The sequence below is a fragment of the Salvelinus alpinus genome, chromosome 8 (genome assembly GCF_045679555.1).
Source record: "Salvelinus alpinus chromosome 8, SLU_Salpinus.1, whole genome shotgun sequence".
NCBI classification, from domain to species: domain Eukaryota; kingdom Metazoa; phylum Chordata; class Actinopteri; order Salmoniformes; family Salmonidae; genus Salvelinus; species Salvelinus alpinus.
In genome coordinates, this window is record NC_092093.1 from 36,328,298 (window position 1) to 36,352,392 (window position 24,095).

Here is a 24,095-nt window from a genome sequence, read left to right on the forward strand (position 1 = left end):
AAAAGGTGTCTTCTTCCTCTTGAGAAGTCATGTGTTTATATAACATGCATTATATACTGAACAAAAATATAAACGCATGTAAAGTGTTGGTCCCATGTTTCATGAGCTGAAATAAATGATCCCCAAAAATATTTAATATGCACAAAAAGCTTATTTCTCTCAAATTTTGTGCAGAAATTTGTATACATCCCTGTTAGTGAGCATTTCTTCTTTGCCAAGATAATCCATCCATCTGACAGGTGTGGCATATCAAGAAGCTGATTAAACAGCATGATCATTACACAGGTGCACCGGGTGCTGGGGACAATAAAAGGCCACTCTAAAATGTGCAGTTTTGTCACACAACACAATGGCAAAGATGTCTCGAGTTTTGAGGGAGTGTGCAATTGGCATGCTGACTGCAGGATTGTCCACCAGAGCTGATGCCAGAGAATTCAATTTACCATAAGCTACCTCCAACGTCGTTTTAGAGAATTTGGCAGTACATCCAACGAGCCTCACAACCGGAGACCAAATGTAACTATGCCAACCAAGGACCTCCACATCTGGCTTCTTCACCTGCGGGATCGTCTGAAACCAGCCACCCGGACAACTGATGAAACTGTGGGTTTCCACAACCGAAGAATTTCTGCACAAACTGTCAGAAACCGTCTCAGGGAAGCACATCTGTGTGCTCGTCGTCCTCACCAGGGTCTTGACCTGACTGCAGTTCGGCATCGTAACCGTGGGCAAATGCTTCAGTGGGCAAATGCTCACCTTTGATGGCCACTGGCACGCTGGAGAAGTGCGCTCTTCACAGATGAATCCCGGTTTCAACTGTACCGGGCAGATGGCAGACAGCATGTATGGCATAGTGAGGGCGAACGGTTTGCTGATCTCAATGTTGTGAACAGAGTGCCCCATTGTGGCAGTGGGATTATTGTATAATGAATAAGCTATGGACAACAAACACAATTGCATTTTATCAATGGCTATTTGAATGCACAGAAATACGGTGACAAGATCCTGAGGCCCATTGTCGTACCATTCATCCGCCACCATCGCCTCATGTTTCAGCATGATAATGCACGGCCCCATGACGCAAGGATCTGTACACAATTCTTGGAAGCTGAAAATATCCCAATATCCAGAAACTTTGCACAGCCTTTGAAGAGTGGGACAACATTCCACAGGCCACAATCAACAGCCTGATCAATTCTATGCGAAGGAGATGTGTCACGCTGCATGAGGCAAATGATGGTCACTAGATACTGACTCGTTTTCTGATCCACCCCCTACCTTTTTTTTAAAGGTATCTGTGACCAACCGATGGATATCTGTATTCCCAGTCATGTGCTTACATATGGAATTGTTTTAAGATGGTCATACTATGGATATTTAAGCTATTTGATTAAATACATTTAGGAGCCCTTTAGGTATCCCAAAAAATACAAATAAATAGCAATGTTGATCAAATATAAATCTTGGCCTTTACTACTATAGCCCATAGAAACACATTGAATAACACATTCATAAGTGGCACAGTTAAAAGAGCCTATAAAGAAAAAGGTTCCTGGAAGATCTTTCAGGGGTTCTTCAAATTGAAACTGTGGGGGAACCTCTATAACCCTTTAATGGTCCGTCGAATAACCTTTTGACATCCATTGAATTGTGTCAATGTTTTGTTTTAGAAAGAATTTTAAAAAGGGGGAAAGTGCAAAACAACAAAGCCATTTGCACAAATATGAAAATATAGATGGCATCATCATAAAACAATATGAATTTAGGTCATACCTTAAACTGATATCTTTAAAATGTTCAGTTAAGTGCCTGCACCTGCTGTTTTCTCAAATTCAAACGTTTCAGTTGGGCAGTTAGTTCTTGCAAGAACCCCCCAAGAACTAAGGAGGTTCCTCGATGAACCCCGCCTCCCATAGGGTTCTTGGAAGTACCTTTTGGGGGCATTTGTGTGTGTGTCACAAACACTAAGGTTTTTTAAGTTATCTTTGACCAACAGGTGCATATCTGTATTCCCAGTTGTGAAATCCATAGATTAGGGCCTAATGAATTTACTTCAATTGACTGATTTCCTTATATAAACTGTAACTAAGTAAAATCATTGAAATTGTTCCATGTTGTATTTATATATATTTTTTTGTGTATAGCATTTGTTGTACACAGCACTCATGATATTCAATTAAATGTCCAATAAATGGTATATGACCTGTGCCATGACCTGATTATTCTACGATGTTGCAGTTGCTTATGTAGACTTTCTACTAGCCAAATACATCAAAAATATTTATCGGAAATGGGTTTTGCTTGAAAAGTGCATCAGTGTTGTCAGGCCAGCAGCAGCAGCAGACAACCCATTGCACATGCACCCCTTGAGTCATCCTGTCAGCTCTGAGGTAATAAGTATTTTTATTATTTCAATTCATAGGATTCATATAATATATCCCCACCGGCAATCTGATTATAAAGTAAAATAAATCATGAGATAAAAACAAATAAATTAATATTACATAGTAAATCTGTTGTACAATACATCATATAGCCTCAGAAATAGTGACAAATGATTGATACACATTCATGGATGTAAAGGTTAAGAGTTGGCTAAGAGTTCAGAAATGTCTGCTGCTGCGTTTTTTTTCATGTGTCCAGAGTGGACACCTTGGCCCTGTGGATTCTGGCCGTGGAGAGCTCCATAAATACAATTTCCTTAAATGTAAGCAGCCATTGTTGCAATGGTAACTGATGAGGTGGAATACACTTTTGTACAATTATTTTCTTAGCAGCTGTGGTTCCTGCCAACCACACTCTCCTTTGGCTTTCTGACAAGTGCAAATCAGTCATCACAAAGCAACAGCACTATTGTATCTAATGGCAGTACTTTTTCCTATAAGTACAGAGATGACATAGTTGACTTTCCCCCAGAATTCAACCACCCCTGGGCATTTCCACAGCACATACTGAAAAGTACTCACATAATGACCATGGACTAATACCATAGTGATGTCTTTTTTGTTGTTGTTAGATAGAGACGCCTCACAAGTCCTCAACTAGCAGCTTCATTAAATAGTACCCGCAAAACACCAGTCTCAACAAGACGTGACTCCGGGATGCTGGCCTTCTAGGCAGAGTTGCAAAGAAAAAGTCATATCTCAGACTGGCCAATAAAAAGAAAAGATTAAGATGGGCAAAAGAACAGACACTGGACAGAGGAACTCTGCCTAGAAGGCCAGCATCCCAGAGTCGCCTCTTCACTGTTGATGTTGAGACTGGTGTTTGCGGGTACTATTTAATGAAGCTGCCAGTTGAGGACTTGTGACTGTTTCTCAAACTAGACACTCTAATGTACTTGTTCACTTGCTCAGTTGTGCACCGGGGCCTCCCACTCCTCTTTCTATTCTGGTTAGCGCCAGTTTGCGCTGTTCTGTGAAGGGAGTAGTACACAGAGTTGTACGAGATCTTCAGTTTCTTGGCAATTTCTCGCCTGGATTAGCCTTAATTTCTCAGAACAAGAATAGACTGACGAGTTTCAGAAGAAAGTTCTTTGTTTCTGGCCATTTTGAGCCTGTAATCGAACCCACAAATGCTGATGCTCCAGATACTTAACTAGTCTAAAGAAGGACAGTTTTATTGCTTCTTTAATCAGCACAACCGTTTTCAGATGTGCTAACATAATGGCAAAAAAGGCTTTTCTAATGATCAACTTGGATTAGCTAACACAACGTGCCATTGGAACACAGGAGTGATAGTTGCTGATAATGGGCCTCTGTACTCCTATACAGATATTCCATAAAAAATCTGCCATTTCCAGCTACAATAGTAATTTACAACATTAACAATGTCTACACTGTATTTCTGATCAATTTGATGTTATTTTAATGGACAAAAAATATGTTTTTCTTTCAAAGACAAGGACATTTCAAAGTGACCCCAAACTTTTGAACGGTAGTGTATATGTGAAAACATTCAGGTGACGTTAACAAGCAATCATCACAGTTTGATCAAATATCCTGTTCTTGCCTCCGAAAAGAGATGGAGGTAGACAGGAGATGGACAGCCTCTGAAAAGAGATGGACGGCCTCTGAGGAGAGATGATGTGTGGCCCACTGACTTGACTAATACATTAGAGGCTAAAGATACAAAATCCACTGAAACCTTGGAACAAAAATAAGACAGTTCACAGTCTCTTATTATTTTCATGCACATAACTCCTCCGGTTTCTGCTCTTGCTTGTTTCCATGGCAATCGAAGACATGTGCCTGTGGATAGGCTTGTGTGTTGCATGTGTCCCTCCTGATCGTTAGCGGGGCGCATGCGAGTCTACAGTATGTGAAAACCACCCAAGAGACAGACTCTTTCCCCATCTCTCTGTGTTGCCATTGTCAGTCAAGCACACGTGTAGCAGTCAGGTGTTAGACAGACGCACTGCAAAACAGAAGATCTGATTCCACACATCTAAAATAACTACTGGGCAGACAACTACTGCATGATAGAAAATGAAACGCGTCTAGTCGGCCTGGCACAATTACTGCATAATCGCGTAAACGACGATTACGGATGAAGACAGTCATGAAAATAAAATAACCGTTTTTTTTGTGTGTGGAATGAACAGCTGACTGAAGACGGAACTCCTGAGCATTGGACTATTTACAAAGTGATGAAACTCTTGCTCATTGATGACACAAGGTGTTGTAGCAAACAAGTCTTTGGTTGCCTGAGCAACACCCCCCTTTCTGCAGCACATGCAGTCTGGAGCATTTGTTTCTATAACGTGCCCGTGGTCATTTAGCTGACCAATAACCGTCATCCAAAATTACATGACCATCACAGCTCTACGTCTAGACACGGACCTTCCTAAAACCACAACAAGCATTTTATAATAAAATTGTTCTATTAAAGCAGTCTATATTAAATGTATCATTCAGTAAGCTATAGAATGTTGATTACTATCTCCCAGTTACATATCCTCTTTGGCATTCCCTTTGAAAGCAGCAATTTTGTTCTCCATCTGACATGCAATCCAGACAATATAATATTAGCCAAGCCACTCAACATCTGAGCAGTTTATCACTCTTGACATTGGACGCAAAAAAAATGTTTTAATTTACTTCTGTCATAATCTAAAGAGAAAATCCTTTATATAATTCCAGTCTATTTTGCAGTTCAATACTCACCTCTCGCGGTGGTTATGATTATGATATTGTGCTTTAGAATGTCATGAGGAAAAAGCATAATACAAGTTTCATGTTTAGTTGTTCCCAGTGTTGCCAATGGAGGGCACCAGTGTTCTAGGCATCTTTTGTTCCAAGGGGAAAAATACTGAAGATACAGCAGTAGCTTGGATGAAACAGTGATTTAAGACTACTAAGGATAAATATCTAGCTACTGTGAATTTTTAAGTGAAATATACAAAGATAGTTGCCACCTCAGAATTACCTTGCAAAAGTATTCAGAGCCCTCATATTATTGTGTTACAAAGTGGGATTGAAATTGATGTCATTTTTTTGTCAACAATCTACACAAAATACTCTGTCAAAGTGGAAGCCAAATATGTATTTTAAAAGGATTAATACAAATAAAATATATGTTGTTGCACAAGTATTCAGCTCCCTGTGTTCACCATACATGATAGAAACACCTTTGGCAGCAATTACATCTGTGAGTCTTTTTTGGGTAAGTCTCTTAAGCGCTTTGCACACCTGGATTGTGCAATATTTGCCTATAACTCCTTAAACAATTCTTCTAGCTCTGTCAAGATGTTGGGGATCATGGCTAGACAGCCATTTTCAAGTCTTGCCATAGTATTTCAAGCAAATTTAAGTCAAAACTGTGGCCACTTAAGAACATTCACCGTCTTATTGGTAAGCAACTCCAGTATATATTTGGCCTTGTGTTGTCGGTTATTGTCCTGCTGAAAGGTGAATTCCCCTCCCAGTGTCTGGTGTAAAGCAGACGGAAAAAGGTTTCAGGATTTTGCCTGTGCTTAGCCCTATCCCATTTATTTTTATCCTGAAAAACTCCCCAGTATTGGCCGATGTCAAGCATACCCATAACATGATACAGCCACCACCATGCTTAAAAATGAGGCAGTTAGTGATGTATTGTATTTGCCCCACACATAGGGCTTTGCAGTATTACTTTCGTGCCTTGTTGCATACAAGATTGTTTTGGAATACTTTTTATATTTGTGTTCTTTTCCCTCTGTCATTTAGTACATTATTGTGGAGTCACTACAATGTTGTTGATCCATCCTCAGTTCTCTCCCATCACAGCCATTAAACTCTGTAGCTGTTTTAAAATCACCAAATGGCTATCTTTGTGCCTGGGTGGTTAAATAAGTCACCGACAGCATAATTATTAACTTGCTTAAAGATATATTCAATGTCTGATTTGTTATTGTCACCCATCTACCAATCACTGCCATTTTTTCTGAGGCTTTCGAAAAGCTCCCTGGTCTTTGTAATTTAATCTGTGCTTGAAATTCAATACCTGACTGAGGGACCTTAGATGTATTTATGTGGGACAGAGGAAGGATAAATCATTTAAAAAATCATGTCAATCCCTTTGTAATTTATGTGATTTGTTAAGGCAAATTTTACTCCTGAACTAATTTAGGCTTGCCAAAAACAAAAGGGGCTGAATACGTATGCAACGACTATATAGATATATATATACACTTTTTTGTATTTTTTTATTTTAAATTATCTATAAAACATGACATTACAGAATATTGTGTGTATATTGTTGACAAATTACCATTAAATCCATTTTAATCCCACTTTGCGACAATAAAATGTGAACAAATCCAAAGGGGCTGAAAACTTTTGGAAGGCACTGTAAGCCCAAAAGAAACAAACTGATGGAATTTACCACCAATAATTTAAAATAACAGGACCATTTACAACTCTACCACATACAGTATTTCATCATTAATTAATTTTTCCCCCCTAGATTTTTGGTCAGTCATTGGCCGTGTCTGAGAACATCAAATCTGATCAAATCTGACATGTCTGGTGAGTATGCAGGCCATTGAAGAATTTGGACATTTTCAGCTTTGTCATGCTGAAACATGAGGTGATGGCTGCAGATGAATGGCTCGGCAATGGGCCTCAGGATCTCACCACGGTATCTCTGTGCATTCAAATAGCCATCGATAAAATGCAATTGTGTTCGTTGTCCATAGCTTATGCCTGCCCATACCACAACCCCACCACGGGGCACTCTGTTCACAGCGGTGACATCAGCAAACCGCTCTCGCACACGTGGTCTCCGGTTGAGGCCGGTTGGACATACTACCATATTCTCTAAAACTAAGTTGGAGGTGGCTTATGGTAGAGAAATGAACATTCAATACTTTGGCAACAGCTCTGGTGGACATTCCTGCAGTCAGCATGCCACTTGCATGCTCCCTAAACTTGAGACATCTGTGGCATTGTTTTGTGACAAAATATTTGAGTGGCCTTTTGTCACCAACACACAGTGCACCTGTATAATGATCATGCTGTTTAATCAGCTTCTTGATATGCCACACTTCTCAGGTGGATGGAATATCTTGGCAAAGAAGAAATGCTCACTAACAGGGATGTAAACAAACAAGTACAATTTTAGCTAAATAAGAGTTTTGTGCCTATGGAACATTTCTGGGATATTTTATTTCAGTTCACGAAACATGGGACCAACACTTTACATGTTGCGTTTTATATTTTTTGTTCAGTGTAATACTGAGTAGCTAGGCGATTTATTAAATCAGTCAGCCGGCAGTTGCCAACTTCAAAGCAGTCAAAGTTGTTATTTACTCTTCAGTCCCAGACGTCTTCTTCTGAGAGAGGACCAGATCCTTTACCTCGCTGGTCAGGGAGACCAGCTCTTTCCGGATGGCCTCTGCCTCATCCCCCGCCTCTGGGTTCTCTCCTTTCCCCTGCTCCTGCTTCTTTCCCTGGCTCTGGCTCACCAACTGCTTAACCACCAGGGCCTGGTAGCCTGTCAGCAGCCTGTGCTGCTCCTGAAACAACAACCACACTCATACAAAACCTTCAGTATGAAGTAAAACTGTCAATTGTAACAGGTCCAAACGTGAGTGCTGCATGAACAACATACCACCATATAAAAGGGTGTCTCATAGACCTAACATAAAAGGTGGCAAAGGACACATCACCAACTATTTCTAGTGTAATAACACTAGCAATATAGCTAGATTATAAATGAGAACAAGGAAGAGGGGGGGCAGTACCTCAGAGATGCGGCCCACCAGAGTGCCTATGATCTGGGGGACACAGCGTCCGGGGGCGTGCAGCATGCAGTGGGTGCTGGCCTGGAAGAGCAGCACGCTGGTCAGGTGGAGAATCAGGGCTGGGTCCTCAGTGTCCTTCAGCTGCTCTATCAGAGCCTGCCGGTGAAGGAACAGGGCCTGTCTAGCGGACAAGAACACACGTCAGCCAAGAATGTGTGGCACCTCCAGTCCAGGTCCATGTTAATGGACACTGAGTAAATGCTTGGACTTCATTTTAGGAAAGTCTAAAGCAGGATGATACTGGTTTTACCTTTCTCTTTTCTTATCTCCCTTCTTCAGCATGAATCCACACACCTCAACCGCAGTTTCTATATTAGTTAAAAAATCTTCAATCGTCTGAAGAAAATATCAATAGTGTCAGAAAACATTTACAGACATACATCAGAACAATCTCAAACATTAATGCTTTATACTAACATCTGCAATAATAATGTAAACCTCCAACTATTAAATGAGCATACAGAAGTTTACGTACACCTTACCAAATACATTTCAACTCAGTTTTTCACAATTCCTGACATTTAATCCTAGTAAAAATTCCATCTTAAGCGGCCTCCCGGGTGGCGCAGTGGTCTAGAGCACTGCATCGCAGTGCTATGCTGCGCCACCAGAGTCTGGGTTCGCGCCCAGGCTCTGTCGCAGCCGGCCGCGACCGGGAGGTCCGTGGGGCGACGCACAATTGGCTTAGCGTCGTCCGGGTTAGGGAGGGTTTGGCCGGTAGGGATATCCTTGTCTCATCGCGCTCCAGCGACTCCTGTGGCGGGCCGGGCGCAGTGCGCGCTAACTGAGGGGGGCGGGTGCACGGTGTTTCCTCCGACACATTGGTGCGGCTGGCTTCCGGGTTGGAGGCGCGCTGTGTTAAGAAGCAGTGCGGCTTGGTTGGGTTGTGCTTCGGAGGACGCATGACTTTCGACCTTCGTCTCTCCCGAGCCCGTACGGGAGTTGTAGCGATGAGACAAGATAGTAATTACTAGCGATTGGATACCACGAAAAATTGGGGAGAAAAGGGGATAAAAGGGGATAAAATTTATAAAAAAAATAAAAAAAAAAATTAAAAAAAAATTCCATCTTAGGTCAGTTAGGATCACCACTTCATTTTAAGAATGTAAAATGTCAGAATAAATCAGAGAGAATTAGTTATTTCTTTCATCACATTCCCAGTGGGTCAGACGTTTACATTCACTCAATTAGTATTTGGGAGAATTGCCTTCAAATTGTTTAACTTGGGGTCAAACGTTTCAGGTAGCCTTCCACAAGCTTCCCACAATAAGTAGGGTGAATTTTGGCCCATTCCTCCTGACAGAGCTGGTGTAAGTGAGTCAGGTTTGTAGGCCTCCTTGCTCGCACACACTTTTTCAGTTCTGCCCACAAATTTTCTATGGGATTGAGGTCAGGGCTTTGTGATGGCCACTCCAATACCTTGACTTTGTTGTCCTTAAGCCATTTTGCCACAACTTTGGAAGTATGCTTGGGGTCATTGTCCATTTAGAAGACCCATTTGCGACCAAGCTTTTAACTTCCTGACTGATGTCGAGATGTTGCTTCAATATATCTACATAATTTTCCTACCTCATGATTCTATATCTATTTTGTGAAGTGCACCAGACCCTCCTGCAGCAAAGCACCGCCACAACATGATGCTGCCACCCCCGTGTTTCATGGTTGGGATGGTGTTCTTTGGCTTGCAAGCATCCCCTTTTCTTCTCCAAAAAGTACGATCTTTGTCCCCATGTGCAGTGGCAAACCATTGTCTGGCTTTTTTAATGGCGGTTTTGGAGCAGTGGCTTCTTCCTTGCTGAGCAGCCTTTCAGGTAATGTCAATATATGACTCGTTTTACTGTGGATATCGATACTTTTGTACCTGTTTCATCCAGCATCTTCACAAGGTCCTTTGCTGTTGTTCTGGGATTGATTTGCACTTTTTGCACCAAAGTACATTCATCTCTAGGAGACAGAACAAGTTTCCTTCCTGAGTGGTATGACGGCTGCGTGGTCCCATGGTGTTTATACTCGCGTACTATTGTTTGTACAGATGAATGTGGTACCTTCAGGCGTTTGGAAATTGCTCTCAAGGATGAACCAGACTTGGAGGTCTACATTTTTTTTTTTCTGAGGTAGGTCTTGGCTGATTTCTTTTGATTTTCCCATGATGTCAAGCAAAGAGACACTGAGTTTGAAGGTAGGCTTTGAAATACATCCACAGGTACACCTCCAACTGACTCAACTGATGCCAATTAGCCTATCAGAAGCTCCTAAAGCCCTGACATAATTATCTCAAATTTACCAAGCTGTTTAAAGGCACAGTCAACTTAGTGTATGTAAACTTCTGACCCACTGGAATTGTGATACAGTGAATTATAAGTGAAATAATCTGTCTGTAAACAATTGTTGGAAAAATTACTTGTGTCATGCACAAAGTAGATGTCCAAACCGACTTGCCAAAACTATAGTTCGTTAACAAGAAATGTGTGGAGTGGTTGAAAAACGAGTTAATGACTCCAACCTAAGTGTATATAAACTTCCGACTTCAATTGTAACTGACCTTTCCATTGAGACTGTTGTGCACCTTCATAAGAGGTCCTTTGGTTTCCTCTGGTAATTTTCCTAATATCTTCACTCTCACCTAAACAGAGAGATACACAGTGATTTATGGGAATGTACAGTACATTCACAAAGCCTAACTGAATAACACAACCCAAACCAACAGGAATGAACGGGTACGGAATGAGAAGGCTGAGAGGAGAACTAACTTCGTTGGTGATAGAGCTGGGATTCTCTGCTGACATCATCAATTCAGCCGCCATGAAATTCACCAGGATGTTGGTGACGTCTGTGCACACAGTCTTCAGGACGTGCTTGGCAATGAGGACCTGAGTCTCATCTGCGGGGGTCAAATATCGCAGTTGATGTTTATTCTGCGACGATATGTTTTATGTTTAATGTGTTGGTGGTGAGGACTACCTCTACTTCTGGGGGTCAAATAAAGCAGTTTACCAGAGAAGAGCTTGGTCCCTTTCTCAAAGAGTCTGATGTTGTTGTACAGGTTGGAGAGCTCCTCCTGGAAGTCTTTCACACTTCTCTTCTTGGTCACCCCGGTCGTGGAGATAGTGGAGGACATGAACACAGTCCGAACAACCTCCTGGTAGGTCTTTGTCAAAGGCCTGCAGACAGTAAGACTCTTACATGTTAAAAATCAATTGAAAAATGTATTTTTATTTAACTAGGCATGTCACTTAAGAACAAATTCTTATTTACAATGACGGCCTAGGAACAGTTTACCAAGCTGTCCTTCTGCCTTGTTCAGGGGCAGAAGGACAGATTTTTACCTTGTCAGCTCGGGGATTCAATCTAACAACCTTTCGGTTACTGGCCCAACGCTCTAGCCACTAGGCTACCTGCCGCCATTGATGCACAATGTTTATTTTGTCTGTTGAGCGTGGGGGTAAATCCATTGTGCTCGACTGGAACCCTTACCTTACTAAATGTTCTGCCAACTCGGAGAGGATTTCTTCAGGGCAGTCGCACACTTGCCCTTCTAGGACAGCTGCGATTTCCTCCAGGGACATGAAGGGGACTTCAGTCGGTTTGTTACGATCTGCAAAAGAGTAAAAAGAAAATATAATTGGTCTCATGGGGTTACCTTTGTCTTACGCTAATAGACTTAGGCACCCAGGGGAGCCATCTCTTCCAACACAACCGTTAACGTGTTGCTACATAGAACTGCCTCACCGAACAAACAATGTAATAGTGTACATTTATTGAAATAAGGTTTTACTGTGCTACATAGTGAATTCAGTATGGAAGAGGCCACATAATGACCGTAGTCATACTGTTAGAGCTATTTTGTATGTGGAAAGAAAATGTATTAGAAGATATTTGGTTGATTTGTAATTGAATAGAAATGCTTGTCATGGGAAACTCCCTTATTGTTATGACACCTAGTGTCCTATTGTGGGCTTACCTGTAGAGAAGCATATAAAGGGGTTATGGGGAAAGAAGGCATCAGGAACAATAATTAGGACAGGTGTGCAGCCCCATAGAGAATGATAAAGGCTAGTGGCCAAAAGGCCATTTTAGCATGCGCAGCGCCATTGAGGGCTCCCACATTTTCATGTAGTCAACTGGGTGGGACTCCTGATGACCCTATTGGAGTCATGTCCAACCGGGCCATCAGGAGGGATCAGCCAATCGCGAAGATGGAGATTGCATCAAAAAGGCGCTGCCCGTGCCGTCACAGACGCCATAATGGAAACAAATATAGGCATGCTTGGAATCTGTGTGGCAACTCTGGACAATGTCATTGTGAATAATAAATATAATTTAACTGCAATCAAGAACTCTTTAGTATCATCTATGGATACGAGTATAACCAAGTCTGTATTTGGCGTCTAAGTGGGCTTTTTGAACTCTAGGAACCTTCGCCACCACATTAGTAAAATACTTTCTAGATACAGGGACGGTATCGAAGTGGAAATATGGACAACGCAAGAACATTAATCTGAAAATGTTTGCGCTGCATTGAATCGAATTGGAACTTTGTTGAACAACAGAATGCAGAGCTTGGATCACCGTGGAGAGAGGCTTCGTGGCAAGTATTAAATGCACTGCCTATTGATCAATCTCATTGTGAATAATAAATATATCTGCAATCAAGAACCGTCAAGTATCTATGGAAACGCAAATAACAAAGTCTGTATTTGGTGTCTAAGGAAGTGGTCTTTTTTAACTTTAGGAACCTTAGCCACTACAAATACTTTGTGGGGTGACTGCCGCCTCCTCGTCACTGTCGTCGTCCCTCCTGCCCTTCTTCTTGGTTTTGCGTATCCTGACCTCTCTGGCATTGCATCCTCCACCACCACCTCCTTTACAGCCACTACCCTCTAGGAAGCAAAACAAGAACAGTCAACCAACGAAATAATAACAGGGAACTAAACAGGGATCAAATCTCAACCACCCAGCAGGAAATAGTTAGGCTGAAAAGAGTTTACAGCCCATGTCTGTTAGGTTATCAACTCGACATTTTACAGAGGGATTACAAAGAGGCCTGGCCTGTACTACCTGTAGTCTTTTTCCTCCTCTCCGCCTCCCTTTTTTCCTTTTTGGAAGGTGCGGTGTTTTCTGTCATCATAGCGCCTTGCTTGAGATCGTCTTCCGTTATCAGGAAAACAGGGTTGTTCTTGACTTCCTGAAAGAGAACAGCATTGAATTGATGGAGAGGAGACACGGCTATATGTCCCTATCAAAAGACAATCCCAGTTTTGGCCCATCAGGCAACTTCATGACAGGTGTGTTTTACCTTAAGGGCTTTATGCTGCATGGCCTCATCAAAGAGAGAGAGACAGTTGCTGATGAACTTCTCGCTGACCACCACAGTGTCGCCCAGGATCCTGGCAGTTGACTGCACGTTGGTCTTTCTCATGGCCTCGTTGATTATGATGCCAACGTCCTCCATGGACAGACAGCTGGGCAGAATGGGCTACATGTCAAAAATGGGAGAGCACATCGGATACTTTAAGTGAGCAAGGCTGAGTAACTCAAGAAAGTGAAGATGCTATTAAAGCAAATGTAAGACATTTTGCAATATATTAATTGGTGCTTTGGCAGAAAGTGATGTACAGGAAGGTTTGTATGGACCTGCACATCTGTCCATGTGGCAGAGTTGACAGCCTCCTCCACGGAGGCCTCCACCTGTTCTACTAGGGCCTGGCCAACACAGGCCGCCCTGAGGAACAGCAACTTGCTGGACTTGAAACGTTTCTTGATGTAGCTCACTGGGTCAGGGATGCCAAGTCTGATCAAGGCATCAAACTCTGCGTGGCGGGAAACGTTTTAGGGTACAAATCACATGTTAGGCAAAACTACAGTACGGAAATTACAAAATAGAAATATTGCAACCAATAATCTTAGTAGGTTAGAGGACCTAAGTATCCGTTCTGCTTGAGGAAGGAGTCCACCCAGGTGTTCTGTGTTTTGGAGTAGATGTCAGGGATGTACACAGCCTTGTCCTGCCGGCCCCCCACCACAGTGCCTTTCAGACGGCCAGTATTCACCAGCTCCTCCAAAACAGCTGGGGAACAATGGACCAAGATGAAAAGTTAGTTGAACGACAGCATGACATAGGTGCATGTTTGATTAGGCCTACTCAAAACATTGATTGATCTGTGTGTTCATATACAGCACAAACCATTATACACATCGTATAGTGCTGACAATATTCTAACAGCTTGGTTTGAAATTTAACACAACAGAAAGAATAGCTACTTACAGTAGAGAAGATGTTCCTGAAAACCATAGACACCAATCACGTTACTGACTGGTGTTGGCCTACACAAGGAGATCCAATTCATTCATTATTAGGAGCAGGGAGAGGGGGGGGGGGGAAGACAGTATTGGTTTAAAAACAAGGGACGAAAGGATTTGGATGAAACCTACCGAGTCACTGCACTAAAAAGCCCACGGATGCGAGCTCTGTGGCGAGACACGAACGCAGGGGTGAATAAGACTCCCCTGTTGTACTCATCCATCTGGCCTTGGATGACTTTCCCAAGGCGCTTCGACAGCTCCTAGGATACAAAGTGGTTAACAGATAAGAGCTATGTACAGGTCCACAAATGCACCTCAAGCTGAAAGCCCAAGCCGAAAGCCTAAGCACAAATACACTACTGAAAGGACACATTATTAATTGCACATAGTTTGAGGATGGTATTGGTAAAGATAGAGGTGGCTCATTATTCACCTCAGTCAGGAAATCCCCCGGAAGGTCATAGTTTTTACATAGTTCTGAGATGTTCACCAAGCCAGCCTCTTGTAGTTTATCGTTCACCTCCTCAGACACACGATTCAGGTAGTTTCTAGAAGAAATCAGAACAAATCTGTTACCCTAGTAGTTGACAGTACAACAATGAAAAATACATCATGTGGAAAAAGTCTTACTTACTCATCGATAAGCTGCCCCAGCACCAGTTGAACGCTTTTATCAGATCTTGTAATGTCATTTGCTCTGGCCTCAACATGAACCCAATCAACATTGATAATCTGTATACAAAAAGATATATACACATTTAAAAAAAAAAAAGTGTGTTTAGACAATATGGTAAGTGAAATAAAACATCAACTACAGTGCTGCACACTAGCAGAAGGAATCAGTAGTAATGCACACCTTTTGTAGGTCCACAATGTTGACCCGACCTTTGGAAAGCAAAAACACAAGATAAAAATAAATAAAATAAAAAACACGTATCACCATATTTTCCATACATTTTTGTCCATGTCAATTAATGCAGTTGTATGATAAACCTTGAACATCTATGCAGCCATGACCTGAGATGAATGAGTGCAACACTTGTTTGAAGACTGAGGCATTGGAATCAGAAGGTGGTCTAGGAGCCAACTGACCTCCATGGATGTAGAGCTCATCCCGTATCTCCCTACTGATCTGGGATGGGGTGATGTACTCCTTGCCATCAAGTGTGTGTACCACATCCAACTTCTTCTCTGCAACCAGCTTGGAAACGACTTCAATGCAGTTTCTTTCTGACAACCTGGGAAGGATTTCCAGTAGAAGAGGCATTTACACACAGAGACCCTATAAATCAGTTCTACATCTAGTTCTACCAATTTAAAAGGCATTTGGGTCCCCTGATACAGCGTATCAATGGCTTGCTCTAGCAGCAGTTTCCCAAAGGCCCAGGTTATGTTATGGTTTGGAAACTGTGGTAATACAAGATTAGTCCAGCTAAAAAACTGCTGCAGGAAGCCCCCTTTCGGGCAGATAACTAGCTACTAGTACAGCTGTCCTGGCTAAGTTGGTTCAGCCAGAAGTTCAGCCCACCATAGCTAACATTAGCACCTAATCCTTACCTTAGCTAGCTAAAGTAGTTAATTTGCTAGCTTCACGTTAATAAGTTAGCAACCAATACACATTGTTGTGCTTAGCGATTTAGCTAGTCAACAATGGATTTAGCTAGCCAAATAGCTAGGACTGTGGTTATAGGTAAGTTAGCTATTTTGCACTAGCCAGCTGGCATTACCTCTGCACTGTGTCAGCAAACTGTGCTCTCTGAAAATCCGCTGCCAAACGTCTGATTTCTTCCCAGGCAGCTGCCATCGTATTTGTTGGCTTCTCAAACTGTTCGAAGGTATAACTGTTTTAGTACAGCTTTGCACGGAGGTAAACTTCAGCTCTATGACTAATGATATATTGCCACTACTAGCTAAACCATGTTGTACAAAGTACAGCTAGCAGGCTAGTGAGCCACAAAATCCACACGTCAACATAACGGTAACGTAGTACGGAAAGCATTGGAGTCCAAAAAACACCACCATTTATTCCACCCCTTTTTCCCGCCACACCCCCTCCTTCCTTGCTCGTGACGTCACGGAATTAAATTCTGTAACATCATCATCATCTGACAACTGCACAACACATCTTTGGGAAAACATCAAACACACCTTATTATAGTCACGCAAAAACACAATTCTAGTTTGTGAATTTCACTGATTCACATACATTTATTATCAAAATAGCCTAATTTCCTAAAAACTGTTTGAGAGCAGGAAATCAAATCAAATTTTATTGGTCACATACACATGGTTAGCAGATGTTAATGCGAGTGTAGCGAAATGCTTGTGCTTCTAGCTCCGACTATGCAGTAATATCTAACAAGTAATCGAACAAATTCACAACTACCTTATACACACAAATGTAAAGGGGTGAATAGAAATATGTACATATAAATATATGGATGAGCGATGGCGTGCGGTGTAACGGATGTGAAATGGCTAGCTAGTTAGCGGTGGTGCGCGCTAATAGCCTTTCAATCGGTGACGTCACTTGCTCTGAGACCTTGAAGTAGTGGTTCCCCTTGCTCTGCAAGGGCCGTGGCTTTTGTGGAGCAATGGGTAACGATGCTTCGTGGGTGACTGTTGTTGATGTGTGCAGAGGGTCCCTGGTTCGCGCCCGGGTCGGGGCGAGGGGACGGACTAAAGTTAAACTGTTACAGCGGCATAGGCAAGATGCAGTAGATGGTGTAGAATACAGTATATACATATGAGATGAGTAACACAGGATATGTAAACATTATTAAAGTGCCATTATTTAAAGTGACTAGTGATACCTTTATTAAGTCCATTATTTAAGTGGCCAGAGATTTGAGTCTGTATGTTGGCAGCAGCCTACACACCTACACACGGCTGTTTCACAACCGGCTGTGATTGGGAGTCCCACAGGGCGGCGCACAACTGGCCCAGCTTCATCCGGGTTAGGGTTTGGCTGGGGTAGGCCGTCATTGTAAATAAGCATTTTTTATCAACTGACTTGCCTAGTTAAATAAAGGTAAAATAAAAGTGTCCCTTATAATTATACACATCAGTTATGCAGCATAGATAACACGCTAGCTTGCTAGCTAACAAGACTGCCTAGCTAACCAGCTAGCTCATAATACTAGCCAAGTTAACTGCGTTATTCCTTGCATGCGATTGGCTGTGGTCTTGGGGGCGACACGCAGCCTGGGAGACAGTGTTGCCTGTCAGGCATGTTCAGGACCCCACAAGCGCATTGCGATCAATGCAGCCACAGGGCTCCTTGATGAGTGGTTTATCGTGCATCTGAACGATGTGTGGTACTTTTGTTATGTAGTGATCATGAGATAAATAAGTCATGATCTTGACATAACAAGGTATTTTTTATGTTTTATTCATATGTCCTCTCTGGACTTCCGTACTTTCAAGACAACTTGGAACTCTGAAGATCTTATACATTTTGTTCTATGAGATAATATCAGTCAGTTAATATGACCTTTATGAATTATGAAGCCTTTATGTCATTTAAAAATTACATAAATGCTTCAAAATTCACAAAAACTGACATTAGCCAAGGGTGATTATCTCATAGAACAAAACATATATGATCTTGAATACCTTTCCTGCAGTCAAATGACCAAATGGCCCCGTAATGTCCTCATGGGTGGAATGTTATTTATATTTTTCATAATTAATCAACTTTTTTTTTTACGCAGCGAATTCAGTGTTTCTATGTCAAATGGTTTTGTTATATTTAAGTTTTCTGTCATGTATATAAAGTATAATATTGGGATGCAAACTCAAAATGTAATATATTTCAACTCTATATCTGACATGGTAGGTTCCTTCTTTTTTTATGTGACTCTGATTTATCCCGCTTCCGTAAAAGGCTAAGCCTGTGTTTAACACAGACCTTATTTTCCCATAGGCTTTGTTCAATGAACCATGGCGGAGTAAGTGCCTACAAAAAGACAACATTACTATAGCTCTCTATTGAAGTCGTTTGTGGTGATATGGGGTGTTGTCCAAAACAAAGTCATCAGCGTTTGGATCATTTCTAATCAATCAGAGTAACAAAGCCAATAACGAATTTTCTAAATGCAGCTTCTAAATGTTCTGGCCCAACCAATCAGTTTCTGGGACCAATCAGAACAGTTAGAATTTGTTTGCGTTCTAGAAATCGTTGGGGAAGTACTCAGATCCAGACTCAACGCGGAGAAGAAACTAATGTCCGTGGGCGTGGCGTAGCGTTTGGCCGGAGAAAGGAGTTTGGGTACCCAGGCAAGCATCTACGACCCAACTTCATCCTTTCTTTAAATCGGGAGTTGTACATGTGTCAGCAGCAGCAACAGAGGTCGTCGACTCTAGCTAACCACCATATTGGCTATTGCCGCGTTCATGTGATAATCGGAACTAGGAAACTCTGAAATGTACGACTTGCTAACTGGTTGAATGGGGCACTGGGGGGGGGGGGGGGGGGTCATTTTGAGCAGCTGCCCCTCAAACGTCTGGAATATGTTAAGCAGGACAGTGCACAAAAGGATGTGTCCTGTTTATCATCACACAAGAGACCAGGCTATGTTTCATGAGATACAGAAAGGAATCCTGCCTGATGAGGACCTAAGGGTCGAAAAGTTGTGATAAAATCACCTAGGAGCATGAGCAACAGTGCACAGCGTTTTCCTTCCTGTTTTCCATGAGTTTGCCTACAACTTCCGCACCTGCAGGAAGTACCTGGATGTGCGTATGATCTTCAGCTTTTGTACATGTTTCATGAGCTACCATAACATTGAACCACAACATTGCAGAAGCAAATGAGCTGTCAACCCCAAAACCAAGTGTCAAGGTTATTACAAACTTTATATTCCTTGTGTCTTTTAATGTAATCGCAGGCATGACATGTGTGTTCAGCCCAGAAATGTGACCTCTTGACATTGAAATGTCTGCGCCAGTCAAAATAACGCAGATACATTTCTTCATTTGTATGTAACAGTGTGAGTTGGTTAGCCAGCTCTTTGGGAGAGAGGAAATCATCCACATGAATGAAGGCATCTCCAGGCACAAAGTTCTCATAGTTCTGCCTAGGTGGCCCAAGAGCAATTGGCACAGATCCAGCAGCTAGTGGGTTGTACAGCTTTTCAGTGATGTAATCTTTGTGAATCGAGTTCTCAAACGAAAGATAGAATTTACAACTGGATATTGTGTCCAGGAAGTCTTGATCATTGACGTGTTCTCCAAAGGCTTTTCCATAGGTGTGTATCTCAATGTGTTTGTGCAATTCATTGAAGTACCTCGCTCTGGCATGGTCAGGGTTCCAGTTACTCACAATCCAGCAGACCAATTTAGTTTTAATTGGCAATATGAAAGCTTCCCCCTCCTTTTGGCTGAATACAACTGACCCATAAGGCACTTCAATATCTGCATCTTGCCTATAATTCAAAGTCAAATTGAAAATATTTCCAAGACCTGGGTTTTTATAAGTATGTGACGGGGACTCTAGATTCATCCACACCCACTTTTGGAAAGGTGGGCGCTGCAATGGTGGTAGATTTGATAAATCACTTTTTATGTCTCTATGGTGAATGATGACCCCACTTGACTTATTGTATAGGTCTCGGTCAGCTGTTAAAAAACAGCCTTCAATATTGAACAGGGTGCTGCATGTGTCTAGATCATAGGACTGACCAAAAGGCCACATCCATAATAGAACTATAGTCTTATTATGAACCTTATTTTCTTCTTCTTCCTTCTGAATTGGTAGTGTTGGTGATTCAATGGGCTTTGCAAGCCAGTTACTTGACGGTTTAAAATACATGAGGAAAACAGTCACAAAACAGCCTATTGCAATGATTGCAGTCACAAGTAGGCGCAGTAAGCCGTTAAGAGTTGCAGCGGCCATTTTTGTCCTGTAAAAAAATATATAGTGTAATTAGTTTGTTTCAAAACAACGTCGATGACCTGTTTCAATAATGAAACAAACAATGGAGTAATGTACTGGTTTGGTTCAGTGCATATATTTTCTCAGGTGATATGGATTGTTTATCTTATAGCCTTTTATATCACAAAAAACATGACACTATTTAATCACAGATGTCCAACATAGAAACAGGTTTACATATTTTAGCTTACTTATGCAAGATCACAATCAATGCATAGGCTAAGATTCTGAAATAAGTAGCCTGAAGGTTTCACCCGTCAGTAGCCTAATAGAATGAGATTCTATTTATATAGTAGCTTCAGCATTATATGCCTATGCTTTGAAGAAAGGACGGGTGCATTTAATAGGTTTACACTATTGTACACATGTATATGCTGGGAATGCTGTTTTAGATAAAGAAAAAATAAAACAATGCCATGTAACCTAGCCTAGTGGTCTTGTGAGTAGAAAGAGGGGGGAATGCAGCTCCACCTATATGCAGACGTTAAGTTTGGCTTTAGAAAATAGCCTAAACATGGCCAATAACAATATCAACATCATACTGTAGGACCTGCCTTCACCTGGCACAAACCTAAAACAGGTATACTTTCAAAATGTCGATGAACAGTGCTAATAGGCTTCAAAGTGATTGCTCAATTAACATCAATGACCAACAATTAACACATTAAACTATATAAAGACAACTTGCATAAACATGAGCGTTTATAATAAACAATGAAAATAGGTGCTACCTACCCTCGAAACGGAAGAAAGCAAATAACCAGAGATGCGAAACCTGTGAGCTGTGAACTTGAGCCACTCCCACGAGCCAGATCACAATGCGGTTGAGCAGAACAGGGCCAGGTTGTCGAAACAGACAAACATTTCTAAATAAATGACTTGATTAGGCTACCGGACTCTGACGTTTGATCATAAAAAATGTTGAAGCGATTAGAAATGACATAGTCATTGGTCTACATCATGAGTAATCTACAATTGTGTGCAGAAAATTAGGCCGAGCCCTATTATTAGCCTTCTTCATTAATTTACATTAATAAATGTATCAACTGAAGTGAATTCGCTTTTAATTTGAGTATCTATCTGGTTCATCCAGGTCAGGAGAAACAACATGTTGACTGGCATGGCTCGTGTAGGCCTTATATAAACCACAGTGGTGGTGAGTAGATAGAAAGTTGGCAGTTATCCCCAAAAATACAACAAAAAGACGAACATTTCTCTAAATTACTATATGATTACAAGATCCTTACATTAACTAAAGCATAGGCTTAATGTTTCAAGCGATTAGTGATGGCATAGGCATAGGTTAGCAAGAGTAGCCTAGGCCTAAAAGGGTGGGTATAATTTGTGGAACGTTCCAACAGGAATCTGTTACAGAAACGTCGTAAACAACGCATACAACGTTGTATAGCGGCAGAGTAAGATACCAGGTAGGGAGGAGTGAGCAATTTTGTTGAGTTTTTCAGTCACCACGTTTATTCCGAAAAATGTCTCCTCACACTGGTAGTCTATGGACAAACATTAAGAATAAGTTACGTGGTGAGTTGATGCCTATTCGGCAGCTAGTTAGCTAGGTGAATTGATCATGCTACGCTGTATGCATTGTTTGTTGACATCCTTGTTATTTACGTAGTTTTGGGAACAGATTCCTGTTGGAACGTTCCCCAAATTATACCCACCCGGCCTAAAATGAACAATTAGTCAGTGTGGAGAAATGGAGGGACATGACTTCACGGACCTAATTAATCTTACCAATAGAATATCACAGTATGAGTCTTAATACCTATAAAACCTAGAGGTCAAACAGGGAAATGGTTCCAATCGTTTTTTCCACAATACATTTTTCCCACTTAAAATAAGGGCTGTGCTTTGTGTAGGCTTCCCTGGTGTGACATTTTGACGTGTAAATCTCTCTCGGACAAGGTGACTTTTATCAATATAGTTGCCTGTATTTACCCCCAACAAATGAAATGCTAATTAGCTGCGAATGTGGCTATCATAAAGAACTACAAATGCCATCATGATCTGGACAAGACTGCCGAATGGAGGCAAAAGTAACAATCTCTTTCAGCAAAGGTGCATGCTAGAGATGACGTGTAGGAGCTTGCAGAGATGTGTAGTCTTGCATAATGTCTACTTTGATGATAATTAGCATTCCAAGCCTACAGGAAACACAGCCCTTATTTTAAGTGTTTCTAAAATCCCCAATGGGGAAAAATGAATGGTGGAAAAACGATTGGAACCATTTCCCTGTTTGACCACAAGGTATTATGACACCTCTACTCTGAGGCTCTATTCATATGTTTCAACTGAAGTGAATTCAAACTTGTTGATTTATTTCAGCTTGTGTGTCGTTGCATACTTTTAACTTGGGTGTCTGGTTCCTTCAGGAGAAACCGCAAATGCCTGCAAGACTTGAATCAACCCAAACTCTTGTTAGAGAATATTCTGTATTCAGAATACAGAAAAGCTACAGCCTGCACAGCTTGGTCCATACAGCAACTGGGACCCCTCTTCTTGTGAGCCTCTGTATCCATGGGGTAAGTTGCCCAGTCCTTTTTCTTTTGTTTAGCAGGGCTTCTGCTGTGTAACACATCCCACTGGGCACATATGTCAATTTAACATCTATTCCACGTTGGTTCAAGGTAAATTCATAAAAAGTATGTGGAAACAGCATTGATTCAACCAGTGTGTGCCCAGTGGGATGTTCCCAGTTTGATAGACACAAAATCATCTGTGACAAGCTAGCTGTAATAATTATGAAAATGAATTGGGCAACTAATAGAAAGTAACCAACCGGTCATTTTGTAGTTGGTCCTTTTGCAGTGGTGGAAAAAGTACCCAATTGTCATACTTGAGTAAAAGTAAAGATACCTTAATAGAAAATGACTCAAGTAAAAGTCACCCAGTAAAATTCTACTTGAGTAAAAGTTTTAAAGTATTTGGTTTAAAATATACTTAAGTATCAAAGTAAACATATAAATAATTTCAAATTCCTTTTAAAGCAAACCAGACCACACCATTTTCTTGTGTTTTTTATTTATTTACGGATAGCCAGGGTCATGCTCCAACACCCAGGCATCATTTACAAACGAAGCATGTGTGTTTAGTGAGTCTGCCAGATCAGAGGCAGTAGGGATGACCCGGGATGTTCTGTTGATAAGTGCGGGAATTGGACCATTACCCTGTCTTGCTAAGCATTCAAAATGTAACGAGTACTTTTGGATGTCAGGGAAAATGTATGGAGTTCAAAGTACATTATTTTCTTGTAGAATGTAGTGAAGTAAAAGTAGTCAAAAATATAAATAGTAAAGTACAGATACCCCCAAAAAACTGCTTAAGTAGTACTTTAAAGTATTTTTACTTAAGTACTTTACACCACTGTCCTTTTGAAGGTAGGAATTTGAGAAAAAATATCCACAGGGAAGAATTATTAAACAGATAGATTTCTATCACCTGGCACATGTGCAAAACCATGTAAATGCATGCAAGACTTCAGTTAGTATGTACTTCTGTACTTCTGTCTTGTGCTCATGCCTTGGTGATGAACAAACAAATCATGATAGCCACATACAGTCA

General features: G+C 41.4%; 2 protein-coding genes and 1 long non-coding RNA gene across 4 annotated transcripts in view; 1 reads left to right on the plus strand and 2 right to left on the minus strand.

The window, feature by feature from the left end:
• Window positions 1-7,623: 7,623 nt before the first annotated feature.
• Window positions 7,624-16,581, minus strand: LOC139582237 (E3 UFM1-protein ligase 1-like). Its single transcript, XM_071412214.1, has 19 exons — window positions 16,312-16,581; window positions 15,677-15,822; window positions 15,441-15,469; window positions 15,219-15,316; window positions 15,018-15,132; window positions 14,714-14,844; window positions 14,547-14,605; window positions 14,202-14,348; window positions 13,916-14,091; window positions 13,578-13,757; window positions 13,340-13,466; window positions 13,036-13,161; window positions 11,756-11,876; window positions 11,276-11,442; window positions 11,032-11,162; window positions 10,824-10,904; window positions 8,532-8,617; window positions 8,222-8,402; window positions 7,624-7,993 (listed from the first exon to the last, which is right to left on the minus strand). The coding sequence occupies exons 1-19, from the start codon at window positions 16,386-16,388 to the stop codon at window positions 7,784-7,786; spliced, it is 2,388 nt and encodes a 795-aa protein (XP_071268315.1). The 5' UTR covers window positions 16,389-16,581; the 3' UTR covers window positions 7,624-7,783.
• A 2,739-nt stretch (window positions 16,582-19,320) lies between these two features.
• Window positions 19,321-21,359, minus strand: LOC139583066 (4-galactosyl-N-acetylglucosaminide 3-alpha-L-fucosyltransferase 9-like). The gene is made up of 2 exons (XM_071413783.1): window positions 21,255-21,359; window positions 19,321-20,487 (listed from the first exon to the last, which is right to left on the minus strand). Exon 2 carries the CDS (start codon window positions 20,478-20,480, stop codon window positions 19,404-19,406), a length of 1,077 nt encoding a protein of 358 aa, XP_071269884.1. The 5' UTR covers window positions 20,481-20,487; window positions 21,255-21,359; the 3' UTR covers window positions 19,321-19,403.
• Window positions 21,360-21,886: 527 nt separating this feature from the next.
• The window catches only part of LOC139583067 (uncharacterized), a 67,176-nt gene continuing 64,967 nt past the window's right edge, over window positions 21,887-24,095 (plus strand). The window contains exons 1-2 of one of the 2 annotated variants that reach the window (XR_011676475.1): window positions 21,887-22,055; window positions 22,907-23,056. This is a non-coding gene — a long non-coding RNA (uncharacterized lncRNA). Of the gene's footprint in view, window positions 22,056-22,333; window positions 22,782-22,906; window positions 23,057-24,095 lie in introns of those variants that run through there. The other variant, XR_011676476.1, reaches the window with a different exon arrangement.